The sequence below is a fragment of the Ascaphus truei genome, chromosome 2, assembly GCF_040206685.1.
Source record: "Ascaphus truei isolate aAscTru1 chromosome 2, aAscTru1.hap1, whole genome shotgun sequence".
Classification (NCBI taxonomy): domain Eukaryota; kingdom Metazoa; phylum Chordata; class Amphibia; order Anura; family Ascaphidae; genus Ascaphus; species Ascaphus truei.
The window spans coordinates 132,105,045-132,122,245 of NC_134484.1; the positions used below are offsets into that span (position 1 = coordinate 132,105,045).

The 17,201-nt window shown below is 39.1% G+C and overlaps 2 protein-coding genes across 4 annotated transcripts in view; one reads left to right on the plus strand and one right to left on the minus strand.

Moving 5' to 3' along the window:
* LAMA3 (laminin subunit alpha 3) overlaps window positions 1–17,201 on the minus strand; it is a 331,820-nt gene that overhangs the window by 151,514 nt on the left and 163,105 nt on the right. Inside the window, exon 15 of the mRNA XM_075584995.1 lies at window positions 16,529–16,666. Coding sequence (XP_075441110.1) covers window positions 16,529–16,666 — 138 coding nt within the window. The remainder of the gene's footprint in view (window positions 1–16,528; window positions 16,667–17,201) is intronic.
* LOC142486411 (uncharacterized) lies at window positions 881–9,710 on the plus strand. Of its 3 annotated transcripts, XM_075585003.1 has the most exons (5): window positions 881–1,434; window positions 1,681–2,342; window positions 2,944–3,015; window positions 3,864–3,931; window positions 4,630–9,710. In XM_075585003.1, the coding sequence occupies exon 5, from the start codon at window positions 6,090–6,092 to the stop codon at window positions 8,181–8,183; it is 2,094 nt and encodes a 697-aa protein (XP_075441118.1). In that variant the 5' UTR covers window positions 881–1,434; window positions 1,681–2,342; window positions 2,944–3,015; window positions 3,864–3,931; window positions 4,630–6,089; the 3' UTR covers window positions 8,184–9,710. The 3 variants fall into 3 exon arrangements, with proteins under 3 accessions (XP_075441118.1, XP_075441127.1, XP_075441121.1); XM_075585012.1 differs by having other exon boundaries at window positions 1,681–3,015; XM_075585006.1 differs by having other exon boundaries at window positions 3,864–9,710.

Consider the following 17,201-nt stretch of genomic DNA (forward strand, 5'->3'; position numbering starts at 1 on the left):
CCCCAACCACCCTTCCTCTTCATCCACACACCCTACCTCTTCCCCCCACACACACTGTACCTCTTCCCCCCCACCCACACTTCCTCTTCAACCACCCTTCCTATTCAACCACCCCCCCACACAACCTTACTCTTCACCCACCCCACCACCCACCATTACTGTTCCCCCCCCCCCCCACACACCCACCCTACCTCTTCACCCCCACCACCCACCCTACCTCTTACCCCCACACACCCACCATTCCTTTTTCACCCCACCATTCACCATACCTTACCCCCACACACCCACCATTCATTTATTTTATTACATTCATTGTAGCATTTTACACACATCAACATTTTAGCCTTTCTGACGGCTACAACTGTTCAACATTATATAGTCCAATAATTTTACAACAACAACCAGCCTTCCTCTTTACCCCCAACCCAACAAATCCTTCCTCTTTCCACCCTCCCTCACACACCGTTCCACTCTCCCCCCCCCCCACACACCCTTCCTCATCATCCCCCCCACCCTTCATCTTCCCCCCCACCCTTCATCTTCCCCCCCCCACCCACCGTACCTCTTTACCCCCCCCACACACCCTACCTCTTCCCCCCACCCACCCACCATTCCTTTTTCAACCAACATTAATTACATTTGTTTTATAATTTTACAGCCATCAACAGTGCCGCCTTTCTGACGTCTACAACTGTTCAAGCTTATACAATCACACATTTTTACAACAACCACCCTTCCTCTTTCCACCCCCCACCCACCCACCCTTCCTCTTTCCACCCCCCACCCACCCACCCTTCCTCTTTCCACCCCCACCCACACACCCTTCCTCTTTCCACCCCCCACCCACACACCCTTCCTCTTTCCACCCCCCACCCACACACCCTTCCTCTTTCACCCACCCTTCCTCTTTCATCCACAGCAAACACACACACTTCCTCTTTAACCCCATCACACACACCCTTACTCTTTAACACCACCCACCCTTCCTCTTTACCCCCACACCACACACCCTTCCTCTTTACCCACAACCCACACACACTTCCTCTTTACACACAACACACACACACACCCACCCTTCCTCTTTAAACATACCACACACACCGTTCCTCTTTAATCACACCCCACCCACACTTACTCTTTAACAACACAACACCCACCCTTACTGTTTTGACCCACACAACTCCTCTTTAACCCCACAACTCCTGTTTAACCACACCCACCCTTCCTCTTTAACACACACACACCCATCCTCTTTAACCAACAACCCATCCTCATTAACCCCCACCCACACACACTTCCTCTTTAACCACCAACCATCCACCCTTCCTCTTTAAACACCACACACCCTTCCTCTTTAACCCCCACCACCATAACTATTTTTTTTTACTAACTTTCTCAGGTCACAAAATTTAACTTTATTTACAAGTACACAAGGTAAGTGTCTTATATTCATCTATACTTTAAACAACAATACACATCTTAATATATTTACATCATACACAAAAAAAATATTAATCACATACAAATAACACTTTTACATATCATACACATTATAACATCCACATACACAATTATTACTTCACTTCTATGATACATACACTACCACTACAAACATTACACAACCATTTATATTTTCATGTGCACACAAACTTTAATTTTACTTTTCTTCACTTTTTGCAGCTTTCAACTTTGCCGCCTTTGACAGTTTTACAACTCTTCAATGAATTTTACTCACACATCTATTTTTTAAGCCTTTTTTATTTATTTTTTCACACACCACACACATCCTCTTTTTTACAACACACAATATTACTAATTTTAACACACATAATCTTTACTCTTCCATCTTAAACACACTTACATTCACACAAACAAACATACTTTATTTAAATTACATTCAATTACTCTACACCACACCAACACAACACTTTCACTTTCTCACACACACCCTCAACACACAAAACAACCTTCCTCTTTTAACACTCAACACACACCCTTCCTCTTTTACAACACCACACACCCTCAACACACAACACAACCTTCCTCTTTTTACACTCAACACACACCCTTCCTCTTTAACAACAACACACACACACTTCCTATTTAACAATTACATACACAACATAACTATTTAACAACAACCTTCCTCTTTCCACCAAACGCACCAACAATTACTCTTTCCAACACCACACACACTTCATCTTTATCCACATTAAACACATTTAAGTGTCCGTGTCAGCACCCCTAACTACATTTGTTTTATTACTTTTGCAGCCTTCTACAGTGTCCCCTTTGCTGTTTCTACTACTTACATACATTTCAAAACATCCAACAAATACAAGGTCAGTGTCTTACATCCATTTACATGTACAATTTTCCTGATATACAAACATACATTCACATTCATTTTACTATTACAACACACTTTTTACATTACACATGCACATGTCTTCTTTACACCATAACATTACTCTTTATACACACAACACACACAATTCATCTTTACACACACCACACACACCATTACTCTTTATCCCCAACACACACACCCTTCATCCTTCCTCTATCCAACATTAATGTTTCACAATTGACACAATTTCAACACTCCCCCTCAACACTTCCACTTTCTCATCCACCACACAGCCTTACTATTTACAACCACCACCACACACAAACATACTTTTTAACCCCACCACACACAACCGTACTCTTCAACACAACACACACAACCCTACTTTTCAAATACACAACTTTACTTTTCAACACAACACACACAACCCTACTTTTCAACCACAACACACCAAACCATACTCTTTCACCCCACCACACACAAACTTACTCTTTTACAACACCACACACAACTTTACTCTTTAACAACACCACAAACACCATTTTACACCATTCTACACGCACCTGAATAACTCTTATATATTACTTTTACAGGACTCTACTCTGCAAGTTTTGTGAACACAAACACAACTCATCACTCTTTTAATACATCAAGTACAATAAAACGTAAGTTCATTTATACATAATACATTTACATGTACAATTTAACTCATATACAAACATCGTTTTACTATTTGTTTTTACTTATTACATACTTCTAAGATTACACATGCACATGTCTTATTTACACCATTACATTACTCTTTATACACACAACACACACAATTCATCTTTACACACACCACACACACCATTACTCTTTATCACTAACACACACACCCTTCATCCTTCCTCTATCCAACATTTATGTTTCACAAATAATACTTTTTCAACACTCCCCCTCCACACTTCCACACACCCTTACTATTTTGAACCACCACTACACACAACCGTACTCTTTAACCCCACCACACACAACCTTACTGTTCAACCCCACAACACACACAACCCTAATTTTCAACCACAACACACAAAACCATACTCTTTAACCACACCACACACAACCGTACTCTTCAACCACATCACACACAATCTTACTCTTTAACACCACCACAACCACAATTACTATTTCACAGCATTACACACCTTTTCATGTACATGTCTCAACACACCTCAATAAAATTTATATATTACTTTTGCAGGACTCTACCCTGCACCTTTTTACACCACAATCACTAATCATCACTCTATAAAACCTTACTTTATTCATTTACTACAATATCTTACATTTTTACACTAAATACCCTACACTACATATGTTGTTATTTTTATATCATTACTATAACTCTACCCCTCCTCTAACTTAAATTTACATGTCCATCTGAAAACAACACTAACTCATCTTTATCCCCATTAAACACATTTAAGTGTCCGTGTCAGCACCCCTAACTAAATTTGTTTTATTACTTTTTCAGCCTTCTACAGTGTCCCCTTTGCTGTTTCTACTACTTACATACATTTCAAAACATCCAACAAATACAAGGTCAGTGTCTTACATCCATTTACATGTACAATTTTCCTGATATACAAACATACATTCACATTCATTTTACTATTACAACACACTTTTTACATTACACATGCACATGTCTTCTTTACACCATAACATTACTCTTTATACACACAACACACACAATTCATCTTTACACACACCACACACACCATTACTCTTTATCCCCAACACACACACCCTTCATCCTTCCTCTATCCAACATTAATGTTTCACAATTAACACAATTTCAACACTCCCCCTCAACACTTCCACTTTCTCATCCACCACACAGCCTTACTATTTACAACCACCACCACACACAAACGTACTCTTTAACCCCACCACACACAACCGTACTCTTCAACACAACACACACAACCCTACTTTTCAAATACACAACTTTACTTTTCAACACAACACACACAACCCTACTTTTCAACCACAACACACCAAACCATACTCTTTCACCCCACCACACACAAACTTACTCTTTTACAACACCACACACAACTTTTCTCTTTAACAACACCACAAACACCATTTTACACCATTCTACACGCACCTGAATACCCTACACTACATATGTTGTTCTTTTTATATCATTACTATAACTCTACCCCTCCTATAACTTAAATTTACATGTCCATCTGAAAACAACACTAACTAACATTTTATACACACTTTCACAGGACTCTACAGTGACGCCTTTCAAACATCTGCACCTGTGCCATCTGATACACAAGAAAACAGCTTGCATCTCTCAACTATATACAACTACAAATAAAAAAAATTTATACACACACACACAACATAGCTTTCAAACATGCCTCCAAAAAAACATATTAAAACATCACACACAACACACACAACTGCACTCACATCATCACACACAACATCACAAACATGCAATTACCAATATGACACACAACAACCATCAACATCAACAGCATTACAACAAGAAACTTCTACAACAACAACACTATACAAACATCAAGAAAGACTACAACTCATGAGAGAGAGAGAAAAAATCCGAAGACATACTGAAACACCACAACAGCGAACTATAAGAAATGAAAGACGCAAAAGTTCACAAAATAAACAAAGTCAAGAACAATATCAAAAACGCCTTGACAAACAGAAACACATTAATCGCAAAACAAGAGACAAACAACAACATAACAAAACATCTACAGATGTACTACCAATAAATACAACATCAACTACAGCAAACACAACTGAAGAACATAAAACACACCTTCACACATTAATACAAACAGACACACATCACACTACAACACAAGAACAAACAGAAACTGCAATACATATCAATTTAACACGCGCCGCTTTCAACTATCAACCTCATATACAATACCAAAATCATGAACAAGTCAATATTGGCCAACTAAACACTATATGTCCATACTGTAATTCTAACAAATTCCACAATGAATCAGCAGGAATGTGCTGTAGAAATGGTAAAATTGTACTTACACCAATACAACAAACACCTAATGAACTTCTTTCATACATGTCGGGATGTACAAGTGAATCCAAACATTTCCTACAAACATATACACAAATACAACTCATGTTTCCAAATGACATCATTTGGTGCTACATCTGTAATTAAACAACATGGATTTCAATCTACTTTCAAAGTACAAGGTCAAGTTTACCACAGAGCAGGATCTCTACTTCCATTGCCAAATGAAAATCCTAAATTTTTACAAATTTACTTCATGGGAGATGAACAACAAGAAGCTGATCAACGATGTCATTATATACCAAACATAAGACGTGACATTGTTGTATGCTTACAAAAAATGTTACATCAACATAATCATCTCATTAACATATTCAAAACATCACTAGAAGCCATGCCAACTGATGAATATAAACTCATTATCAGAGCTGACAAAACACCCGTCGGTCAACATGAACGTCGCTTTAATGCTCCTCAAGTTAACGAAGTAGCTATTGTTATAGCTGGACAACAATTTGATAAAAGAGATATAATTCTTCAAAGGCGCACAAGTTGTCTTCAACGCATTTATGAAACACATCGCTCATATGATGCACTTCAATACCCTCTCATATTTTGCAAGTTGACCCTAAATCTCAAAGTAACACTAACAAAACAGTTTCAGCTATGGACTTCTACGCTTACAGGATAATGATAAGACATGGAACAGAAAACCACATATTACATTGTAGACAACTCTTTCATCAGTTTATTGTTGACATGTATGCTAAAATTGAAAGTGAACGTCTTCTATATATACGTTTACATCAAAAAGAACTTCGCGTTGATCAATACATACATCTCAAAGATGCTGTAGTCAATGATGGAAACATTGATAACATTGGAAAATTTTTAATTCAACCTGCAAGTTTCACAGGAAGCCCTAGACACATGCATGAATATGCTCAAGACGCTATGTCATATGTTCGAGCATATGGACGACCAGACTTCTTTATTACATTTACATGTAATCCATCTTGGACAGAGATTAAACAACAACTATATATTGGACAGGCACCCAGCGATAGACACGACTTAGTAGCCAGAGTTTTCAAGCTAAAGCTACAAAAATTGATGAACATCATAACCAAGAACCATATATTTGGACAAACACGATGCTGGATGTACTCAATTGAGTGGCAAAAACGCCGACTTCCACATGCTCATATTCTGATATGGCTCAAAGAAAAACTACATCCAATACATATTGATAAAGTTATTTCAGCTGAGTTGCCTAATCAATACGAAGACCCTATACTATTTGCAATCGTCACAAAAAATATGATTCATGGCCCATGTGGAAACATAAATATTCATTCACCATGTATGAAGGAGGGAATATGCACTAAAAAATTTCCTAAACAATTCCTTTTGGACACACAAAGTGGAGATGATGGATATCCTCGCTATCGAAGACGTGCTCCATCCGACGGTGGATACACAGCAACAATACATCTTAGAAACAACTGCAATATACAAGTCGACAACAAATGGATTGTGCCATATTCTCCACTTCTATCTAAAACTTTTAACGCACATATTAATGTTGAATACTGTAATTCTGTTAAATCTATCAAATACATTTGCAAGTATGTCAACAAAGGAAGCGACATGGCCATTTTTGGAATAACTAATGACAACATGAAAGACGAAATTTCTCTGTATCAGTTGGGAAGATATATCAGTAGTAATGAAGCCGTTTGGAGGATTTTCACATTTCCTATTCACCAACGTCATCCAACTGTTGTTCACTTAACAGTACATTTAGAAAATGGTCAAAGAGTATACTTCACACCTCATAACGCTCAATCACTTGCAGCTCAACCACCAAACACAACTTTAACTGCCTTCTTTCAATTGTGCCAAAATGACTCTTTTGCTAAGACATTACTATATCCTGACATTCCTAAATATTACACTTGGAATTCATCTACAAAACATTTCAAAAAAAGGAAAAATGGAGTACGTATTCCAGGACAAGACGCCATTCAAAGTGAAGCATTAGGTCGTGTATATAGAGTTCATCCAAATAACGCTGAATGTTTTTTTCTAAGACTGCTACTTCATAACGTTCCAGGACCTACTTCTTTTACATTTATTAAAACTGTGAATGGACACCTTTGTGAAACTTATCGAGAAGCTTGCCAAAAACTTGGCTTATTAGAAGATGATCAACACTGGAATACTACTTTATCTGAAGCTGTTTTACATTCTTTACCTAATCAAATAAGAAACCTTTTTGCTATTATCATCACCACCTGCCACCCATCCAACCCTAACACTCTATGGGAGACATATAGAGATTACATGAGTGAAGATATACTGGCAAAAGCACAAACAGACAACCCAACACTACACTTACATTTTTCTCATGAAATTTACAACGAAGTACTAATTTTGTTAGAAGATAAATGCCTAGCTATTAATAACAAAACACTCATTCAATTAGGTGTTACATCTCCTGAACGTCATCACCGCGATATACTTAATTGTGACATTATGCGTGAGAAAAACTACAATATTCAACATCTACAAACATATGTTGCATCCAAAAAACCTATGTTAATTGCACAACAATTAGAAACATACAATAACATTATGTCTCACATCACAAACGGACAAGGTGCCATTATTTTCCTTGATGCTCCAGGAGTAACTGGAAAAACTTTTCTCATCAACTTACAGTACTCCTTGCAGAAATTAGGATGGAAAAAAACATAGCACTTGCAATTGCATCCTCTGGAATTGCGGCCACTCTTATGGATGGAGGAAGAACAGTGCACTCTGCTCTTAAATTACCTCTAAACATTGCCAATGAAGAAAACCCAACATGTAATATAACTAAAACTTCTGGACAAGCACGTGTACTACAAACTTGCACACTCATTGTATGGGATGAATGTACAATGGCCCACAAAAAATCCCTTGAAGCCCTTGATAGAACATTAAAGGACTTACGTAACAATCAAGACATCATGGGAGGAGCTGTCATACTTTTAGCAGGTGATTTTAGACAAACGCTTCCTGTTATACCAAGATCAACACCAGCAGACGAACTTCATGCATGCCTTAAATCTTCAAATCTATGGCACAATGTTATACATTATCCTTTAACTACTAATATGCGAGTACAACTTTTAGGAGAATCAAATACTCAAGATTTTGCTAACATGCTTCTTAAAATCGGGGAAGGTACTTTACCAACTAACTAATCAGGAGAAATTACTTTTCCAAACCATTTTGCACACATCATGACATCACTTACAGAACTCATAAATCACGTATATCCAAACATTCTTCACAATTACAATAATCACACCTGGCTATGTGAACGAGCCATCCTTGCACCAAAAAATAATTGCGTTAATGACATTAATAATCAAATACAAGATATGCTTCCAGGAAATATTACTGAATACAAGTCCATAGATACGGTCGTAGATACGGATGAAGCGGTTAACTATCCCACTGAATTTCTTAACTCACTTGAGCCACCTGGAATGCCACCACATCGCCTTAGACTTAAACTTGGATCACCCATCATGCTACTTCGCAATCTCAACACACCTAACCTTTGTAATGGAACACGGCTCTGCATTAAATCATTAATGCCCAACCTCATTGAAGCTACTATATTAACAGGAAAGGCCACAGGAGAAGATGTCTTCATACCCCGCATTCCACTCATTCCTACTGACATGCCCTTCAATTTCAAACGCCTACAATTCCCAGTCAGACTTGCTTTTGCTATAACCATAAACAAATCACAAGGACTGTCAATTAAGTGCACTGGTATAAATTTACAATCACCATGTTTCTCCCATGGACAGTTATATGTGGCATGTTCTAGAGTAGGTTCATCAAATCACTTATATATCTTAGCTCCAAATGGATGTACTAAAAATGTGGTTTATAAACAAGCATTACAATAAATTCTATATTATCATTATTACACACATCCACTTTCATTACCAACAACAATACTTTACAATTTACACATATATGAAGGATGTTGATCCAGGGATTATTCCGATTGCCAATTTTTGGAGTCAGAAAGGAATTATTTTTTACCCTTTGTTGGGTTTTTTGTTTGCCTTCCTCTGGATCAATACGTATGTTCACACATACAACAACATTCATGTTGTACACTTGCATTTTATATCACTTCAAAACATATTTCTATAACAATATATTTTATTCATGTACAATATCAACAATACTTACAATAAATTTTTCACAAAATTCTTATCTATGACTCTAACTTTTTCTTTCAATATATGTGCTACATATGTTACACTTTCATTAATTTTGATTCATATACTTTTTATTCCAAACATTTACCTATTAACATTACGGGCAACGCCGGGTCTCTCAGCTAGTATATAATAAATTAATAACACACAATCTACATGTATACACACACACACACACACACACACACACACACACACACACACACACACACACACACACACACACACACACACACACACACACACATATATACACATATACACACACACTGCAAACCTGTTGCTCCCGGCAGCACGGACTATACACACAAAAAGTGTGCGTCACGTGCACGCGCGTTCGCGTAGGTGTGGGCGCATGTGTGCCCGCACCTACTATAGAACAAGCCTTAGAAGTAGCGACGCTGCAGAGCTACATGTGCACATGCACAAGAGATTTAGCAAGCGACTGCAGGGGAAACAAGCTCATGTGTCACTTCCTTTACCTGCCTTTCCAACACCAATCCAATAAATTCTTCAATTGAAGATTTGTCCATAATAGTGATTGATTAATTATTAATAAAATAATTAATTTAATTGATTACTTTAAAAAAAAAAAAAAAATTAATTAAGTCAGTCAATAATTATCTATGTTCTTCAATGTGTATGGTATGTTCTTCAAGGTACATATGGCTTTTCAATATAGGAAAACTGTATTTTGTATGAAATCCTGAGGTACATTTTTTCTAGGATTTTCATTGGTTAGATTTTGGAGGAACATGATTGGTGCACTGAACATCACTTTGATTGGACGGCTGCGTCATGTGCCGTGGCTGTCGCTGCTTGAAATCAAATTTGCCTGTCTCCTCAACTGTCTCCTGCTTTGCAGCAGCAAGCGGGGAGGCAGCTGCATTTGGTATAAGCAGTTTTCAGGTCTGTATAACACTTGTTTTGGAGCGGCTTGCTGTCTCTCCAGGAGACACCACAGGCGATTTCTGGTATAATCACAGCCTTAGCATACAATGATTCCACTGCAGCCAGGGATTCTGGGTAATGACTTTTTCAACACAGCCTGGGTTAAAGAAGTGCATATCCATTATTTATTTATTTATAAAATATTTTACCAGGAAGTAAATACATTGAGAGTTACCTCTCGTTTTCAAGTATGTCCTGGGCACAGAGTAAAACAAATGGTTACAAATACAGTTACATAAATTAGTATGTAATGTATCATTTATGTAACTGTACTTGAAACCATGTATTATTTGTTTTACTCTGTGCCCAGGACATACTTGAAAACGAGAGGTAACTCTCAATGTATTACTTCCTGGTAAAATATTTTATAAATAAATAAATAAATAATAAATGAACAGGGTATACATTATATACAAGACATTGCGTGCACAGTTAAAGAAAATATATATTATGAGCGTATGAAACAGTTACAGACCAGGTTAAAATGTGAGACAGCCTTAGATTTGAAAGAACTTAAACTGGTGGTGGATGTGAGAGTCTCTGGTAGGTTGTTCCAGTTTTGGGGTGCACGGTAGGAGAAGGAGGAACGTCCGGATACTTTATTGAGCCTTGGGACCATGAACAGTCTTTTGGAGTCTGATCTCAGGTGATAAGTGCTGCAAGTGGTAGGGGTGAGGAGCTTGTTCAGATAGCTGGGTAGCTTGCCCATAAATAATTTAAAGGCAAGACAAAAAAGGTGAACTTTGCGCCTAGACTCGAGTGATGACCAATCTAGTTCTTTGAGCATTTCGCAGTGATGTGTGTTGTAGTTGCATTGGAGAACAAAACGACAAATTGAATTGTAGAGGGTGTCAAGTTTGCTAATGTGCCATATACTATGTCTCCATAGTCAATAATTGGCATTAGCATCTGCTGTGCGATACGCTATCTGACCAGGAGACGTAAGAAGGATTTGTTCCTGTAAAGTACCCCTAGTTTGGCATAGGTCTTGGTTGTCAGGGTATCAATGTGCATCCGGAATGTTAAGTGGGAGTGAAACCATAAGCCCGGGTATTTAAAACTAGTGACAGGGGTTAGGGTGGTGTTAGCGTTGGTTCTAATCAGGAGCTCAGTCACTGGAAGCTTTAAAAATTTAGTCTTGGTCCCAAATACCATTGTTACAGTCTTGTCAGTGTTTAAAAACAGTTTGTTTTGGGAAATCCAGTTTTCGAGTCTCAAAAAGTCAGACTGAAGTATGTGTTGAAGGTCAGAGAGGCTATGGCTGTGTGCATATAGGATTGTGTCGTCTGCATACATGTGTATTGAGGCTTCCTTACAAGCTGTGGGAAGATCATTAATGAACACTGAGAAGAGTAGGGGCCCCAGAACAGAGCCTTGCGGGACACCACAGGTAATATCCAGGGGGTTGGAGTTAGAGCCTGAGATGGACACATGTTGGGATCTTCCTGATAGGTAGGACTGAAACCAGTTTAAAGCATGCTTCCCTATTCCAGAGCTCTGGAGTTTGTTAAGCAGGATAGCATACTCAACTGTGTCAAAAGCCTTTGCAAAATCTAGGAATACTGCACCAGTGAGTTGTCCCCGTTTCATTCCACACTGGGTTTCATTGCAAACTTTTAGCAGGGTAGTTACGGTGGAGTGTTAGGGACGAAACCCAGATTGGAATTGGCTAGGGAAATTTGTCTTGGTATAGAAATCGCTTAATTGAGAGTGGACACATTTCCCCATGACTTTGGATAGAATTGGGAGAAGTGAGATTGGCCTGTAGTTTGAGACAGTGTTTTTGTCCCCACTTTTGAAGATTGGGACAACTCTGGCAGTTTTCCAGGTCTTAGGGATATGGCCTGCAGACAGGATAGAGTTGACTATGGACGCAATTGGTTTGGCAATGGCTGGGGCACCAAGTCGTAGGAACCTAGATTGTAGTAAGTCAGGTCCACATTGGCTGCTTAGTTTTAGTTTGAGGAGCGCTTGTATAATCTTCTCTTCAGATACTGGGCCAAATTGAAAATTGTGGGCAGTGTTGTGAGGGGGTGGGACTATAGGAGTACTCCCAGGATGAGATTCAGGTTTGTGGTTTGGGCTGCGTTTTGCTAATAAGTTAGTGGCACACCCACAAAGTTATCATTGAATGCATTTGCAATGTCAGTGGGGTTTGTCAGAGTAATATCCCCCTTAGTGATATTACTTGGTTGTTGATGGTTAGGAGGCTGGAATATATTGTTGATAACCTTCCAGAAGTTAGCTGGGTTTGTTGTATTTTGGTGGAAATTGTCAGAGTAATATTGTGCTTTTGCATGCCTTATTTGCCTTATGCACATGTTCCGCATGCATCTGTAGTGATTGAGATCCTTGGTAGTGCCAGTTACTTTGTAGCTTTTCCACAAGGTATCCCTGAGCTGGTAGAGTGCAATAAGGTCAGTTGTAACCCATGGAAGGTGGGCCCCCCGTACCCTTATTTTGCGTAGTGGAGCATAGCTATCGCAGAGTTTTAAGAACTCGGATTGGAAATAGTCGAGTGCAGAATCAGGGTCGGGAATTAAATCGATTCTGTGCCATGGGCAGTTGGTAAGGGTATCCAGAAACTGTTGTGGGTTAAAGTTTTTAAATGTTCTAGTGAGGAGAACTTTAGGGCTTGATTGGGGCGGTTTAATTTTCCTTACACAGTACAGTACACTATTGCATGGTCACTGAAAATGTCAGGAAGGATGCCAGAGGATTGGATTCTGCTGGGGTTTGAGGAGAGAATCCAGTCTAGCAAGGAATGGTTATGCGATTTCAGGTTTATCCGTGTGGGTTGGGAAATGAGTTGCGATAGGTTAAGTGACTTGAGTTGTATCTGGATTTTGTGGTTTTTAGGGTCAAGCCAATTGAAGTTGAAATCCCCAAGAACTAGCAGCTCACTCTTCTCATTCAGAGAGGGCCATGGAGCCAAGAAGTCAGGGATTGTAGAGGGGCTTTAGGGGGGCGGTAGATGCCATGCAAGCAAGATTGGCTCAGAAAAGGGGAGGCAGATTTTGCCAACTAGAATTTCAAAAGAGGGTGGGCTTGGGGGGCAATTTAACAGTGTAAATTGTAAGGTGTCTGCAATATAAAATAACACCCCTCCTCTCTTTGACCTATCTCTCCTAAAAATGGAATATCCCTGAATGGCGATATTTGCATCAGGGGTTTTAGGGGATAGCCATGTCTGTAAGAATGATGGCTTTGGGTTTATGCATAAGGCGCCATGCCCTTAGTTCGTCCAGTTTAACACTACTCACAGACAGCTGAGGATAATAAGCACAATGTGATCCACTGCCAGTGCTCATTTGCATGCTACTACCCAGAATCCCTGGCTGCAGTGGAATAACTTTCTTTGTGCCTTGTTGTGACCTTCCCCAGCTTTACATTGCATAGCTAGTAAACCATCCAAAGGCTATGCACTTCTTTAACCCAGTTTGTGCTAAAAAAAAAAAAAAAGCTGTGTAACGTGGCAGGCATAACCTTATAGGGATCTGTGTTAGACATTGATGCACTGTGAGTGCTCATGTGCATGTCATTACCCAGAAACCCTTTCTGCAGTGGAAGCATTGTATGCTAAGGCTGAGTCCCCAGTCAGCACTGTGGCACGCGAGCCCGGCTGGGGGGGCGGCGCGTGCACAGCGCTACACTGCGATCTGCGGTCTGAGTGGAGAGAGCGTTTGCGATGGGAGGGGGCGTGGTGGTAGCTTTGTGGAGGCGTGGCCATGACGTCCCGCAGCTGGTTCGCTGAACCGCCAGCGGGGGCGTGACCACGCCTCCGTCGCAAATGCCAATCTCAATTTCCCCTGCCTGCCTGAAAACCTGTCGCGCACCGCTGAGGAAAGGTGAGCGACAAGGTAGGAACTGGGACCGGAGTAACTGGGGGGTGGGGCCTGATCTCGCGCTGTAGTAGTTAGTGGGGCCGCAGCCTAAGAGATAATGGGGAAAGGGAGATCTGTGGACCTGTCTGAGACATGTGAATGTGCTCATGAGTGGTATTTGTATTTGCTGTACCCTGACAGTGGAGGGTTTTTGTCACTTTTTTACTTACCATAACTTGCTGTCTTCTATATGTACAAATAAATGAAAAAACGTGGTTAACACCTTTGCCACAAGGGGACAGCAAATGGGTTCACAATGAGGGAATATAGTGCATATTACTCAGGGTCACACACAATACAGTATCTCAACCAATAAATCCACCTCTTCCTCCCTTCAGCCTTCCACACCCAGTTCTACTGTCCAAACTACAGTAGCTCCACCGTCCTGTCAAATCTGTTTGATGAAGAGGAATTTAATAAGTCAAGCACCTGGAGAGGGGAATTCCACATAGTATCCCACTGCCTCATGCAAACTACCATTTTATGGCTTATTATCTACTTCTTAATGCACAAAATGAAGAACATTTTTTTAAGAACCTACAGTATTATTGTAAACAACTTCCTTAGAAAGACTCACTCACTAGTAAAGTAACAGTTCTACTGATTTTGCATCCAGTTAAAAAAAAGAAAAAAAAAATTTCTTGGGGTCTGCTGAGTTCAAGCATATCAGCTATTTATTGTGTAGTATGTTTATCTTTTCCACTAATGATGGCTTCATACTGTAATTACTATACAATAATGAACAAAACAAAGACAATTCACTTCTAGTTATCAAGACTGTCATACAGTCTTATCACCAAAAGACAGTAGATCAATGTTATTTAAATAAAACAAAGCTTTTGCTCACTGTAGAAAAGTCAAGTGTAAAAAATTACTTAAAAAATATTTATGTGTTTGATTTTTCTCAATACAAAAATGTCAATTGGCCACCTTTTTAACCTATTAAACATGCCACTGCCCTGAGTTAACCTTTCTCCGAAAAGGGTAAGCCCTTTAAAATGTTCTAAAAAACAACAAATCCCTATTCATTTTCCGCCTTGTCTCATGTAAACATTACATTCCTCGCTTTGCTTCCTTTGCACTTTCTCCAGTTTACTTAATATCGTTTAGCAGACGAGATGACCAGAACTGTGCTGTATTGAAGATGTGGACACGTGATGGTCGGATACAACAGCGTTGCTATACTTTCAGTTTTATTATCTAAGGCTATTGAAATAAATCCCAACCTTATATTTTTTCTCTTGAGCACTGCAAACTTAGCTGATTGTTTCAGTTGAGGTGTATAGGGGTTTAAAGTCTAGCTACAATCCCAGAGGAAGTGCATACTTAAAGAGATCACCCCAAGAAAACGGACATTAAAGAACAAGTTTCAAAATCGCACCACATTAGTATTTAAGGGTACCGATTACATTACTTATTAGTAATTTTAAAGGAAAAGTATGCTAAAATAACATTCTATCTACTTAAACATTATAAAAATAGATATGGGGCTTCAATAAATGATAATACTCGTCTTGGATTTATAATTAAATTAGAAATTATTTCAAAACTTCAATTTTGAAACTTCATATTGAGGTGTTTTTTACGTTTATGTCACAGAATTGAGGATCATTTGAATAACATAATATCACATTTTTACAAATCTACCACTAAGTTGTGTTATATCTATGTGTGATGTGATATTGTTCTGATCTGCAGCTCAATCACTTCCGTTGAGCCTGATGGAAAAACAAGTTCTTCTTAGGCTATGTAGAGGGACCTGCATTTGCCCTTTTCCGAAATGGGTCTACAGCTTACATTTGCACCAAATTTGACACACACACAAAAATAAAATCAGATCCCAATTCACACCGAACCAGATGAATCTCAGACCTACTGCTTAGTCACAAGTAGTATATGTCTAGAAATGGGCTTTTACCAGTTTACCCATAACAGACACCATGATTGCACTAACATAATAAACATACATGTACAGTACCTTGACAGTATGGATAGTCATGTGATCCAGAGGAGCATCTGTCACATCTCTGCCCAATTACTCCTGGTCGACAGTCACACTGCCCTGTTTTAGGATCACATCCGGTCTGATAGGAGCCATGTGGCGAACACTGACAAGCTAAACAGAAGTACCAGGCATAGTTAGCAACAGGACTACAGTTTCCCATCTTCCACCTTTATATACTGTAGCACTTCTTTAACCCAGGCTGTCCTGAAATGTTGTGTAATACAGCAGGTATAAGCTGACACTGTGTGCTCATTTGTATGTCATTTCCCAGAATCCCTGGCTGCAGTGGAAGCACTGTATCCTAAGAGATAATGGGGAATGGCAGGGTTGCAGACCTGTCTGAGACATGTGAATGTGCTCACAAGTGATATTTTTAATTACCTTTGTATAGCACAGAATTGGAAAGAAGTCACATAAAAAGTGTTAACTTTGTGTTAATTTTTAAAAACGTGGATGCATGAAACTTTTATCAAGTTAGACAGTGGGTTATGTACTAAAATCTCACCAAAAACTGGGGCAAAACCAGCACAAAAGAATTGCACTAGATTTCTTAAATTAAAAACATGAACTGCTTGCGATAAGATTCCTTCTGATAAATGCAGTGCTGTGTCTGCAATCGTTTTGCAGCCGGGAGACTTTAGTAAAG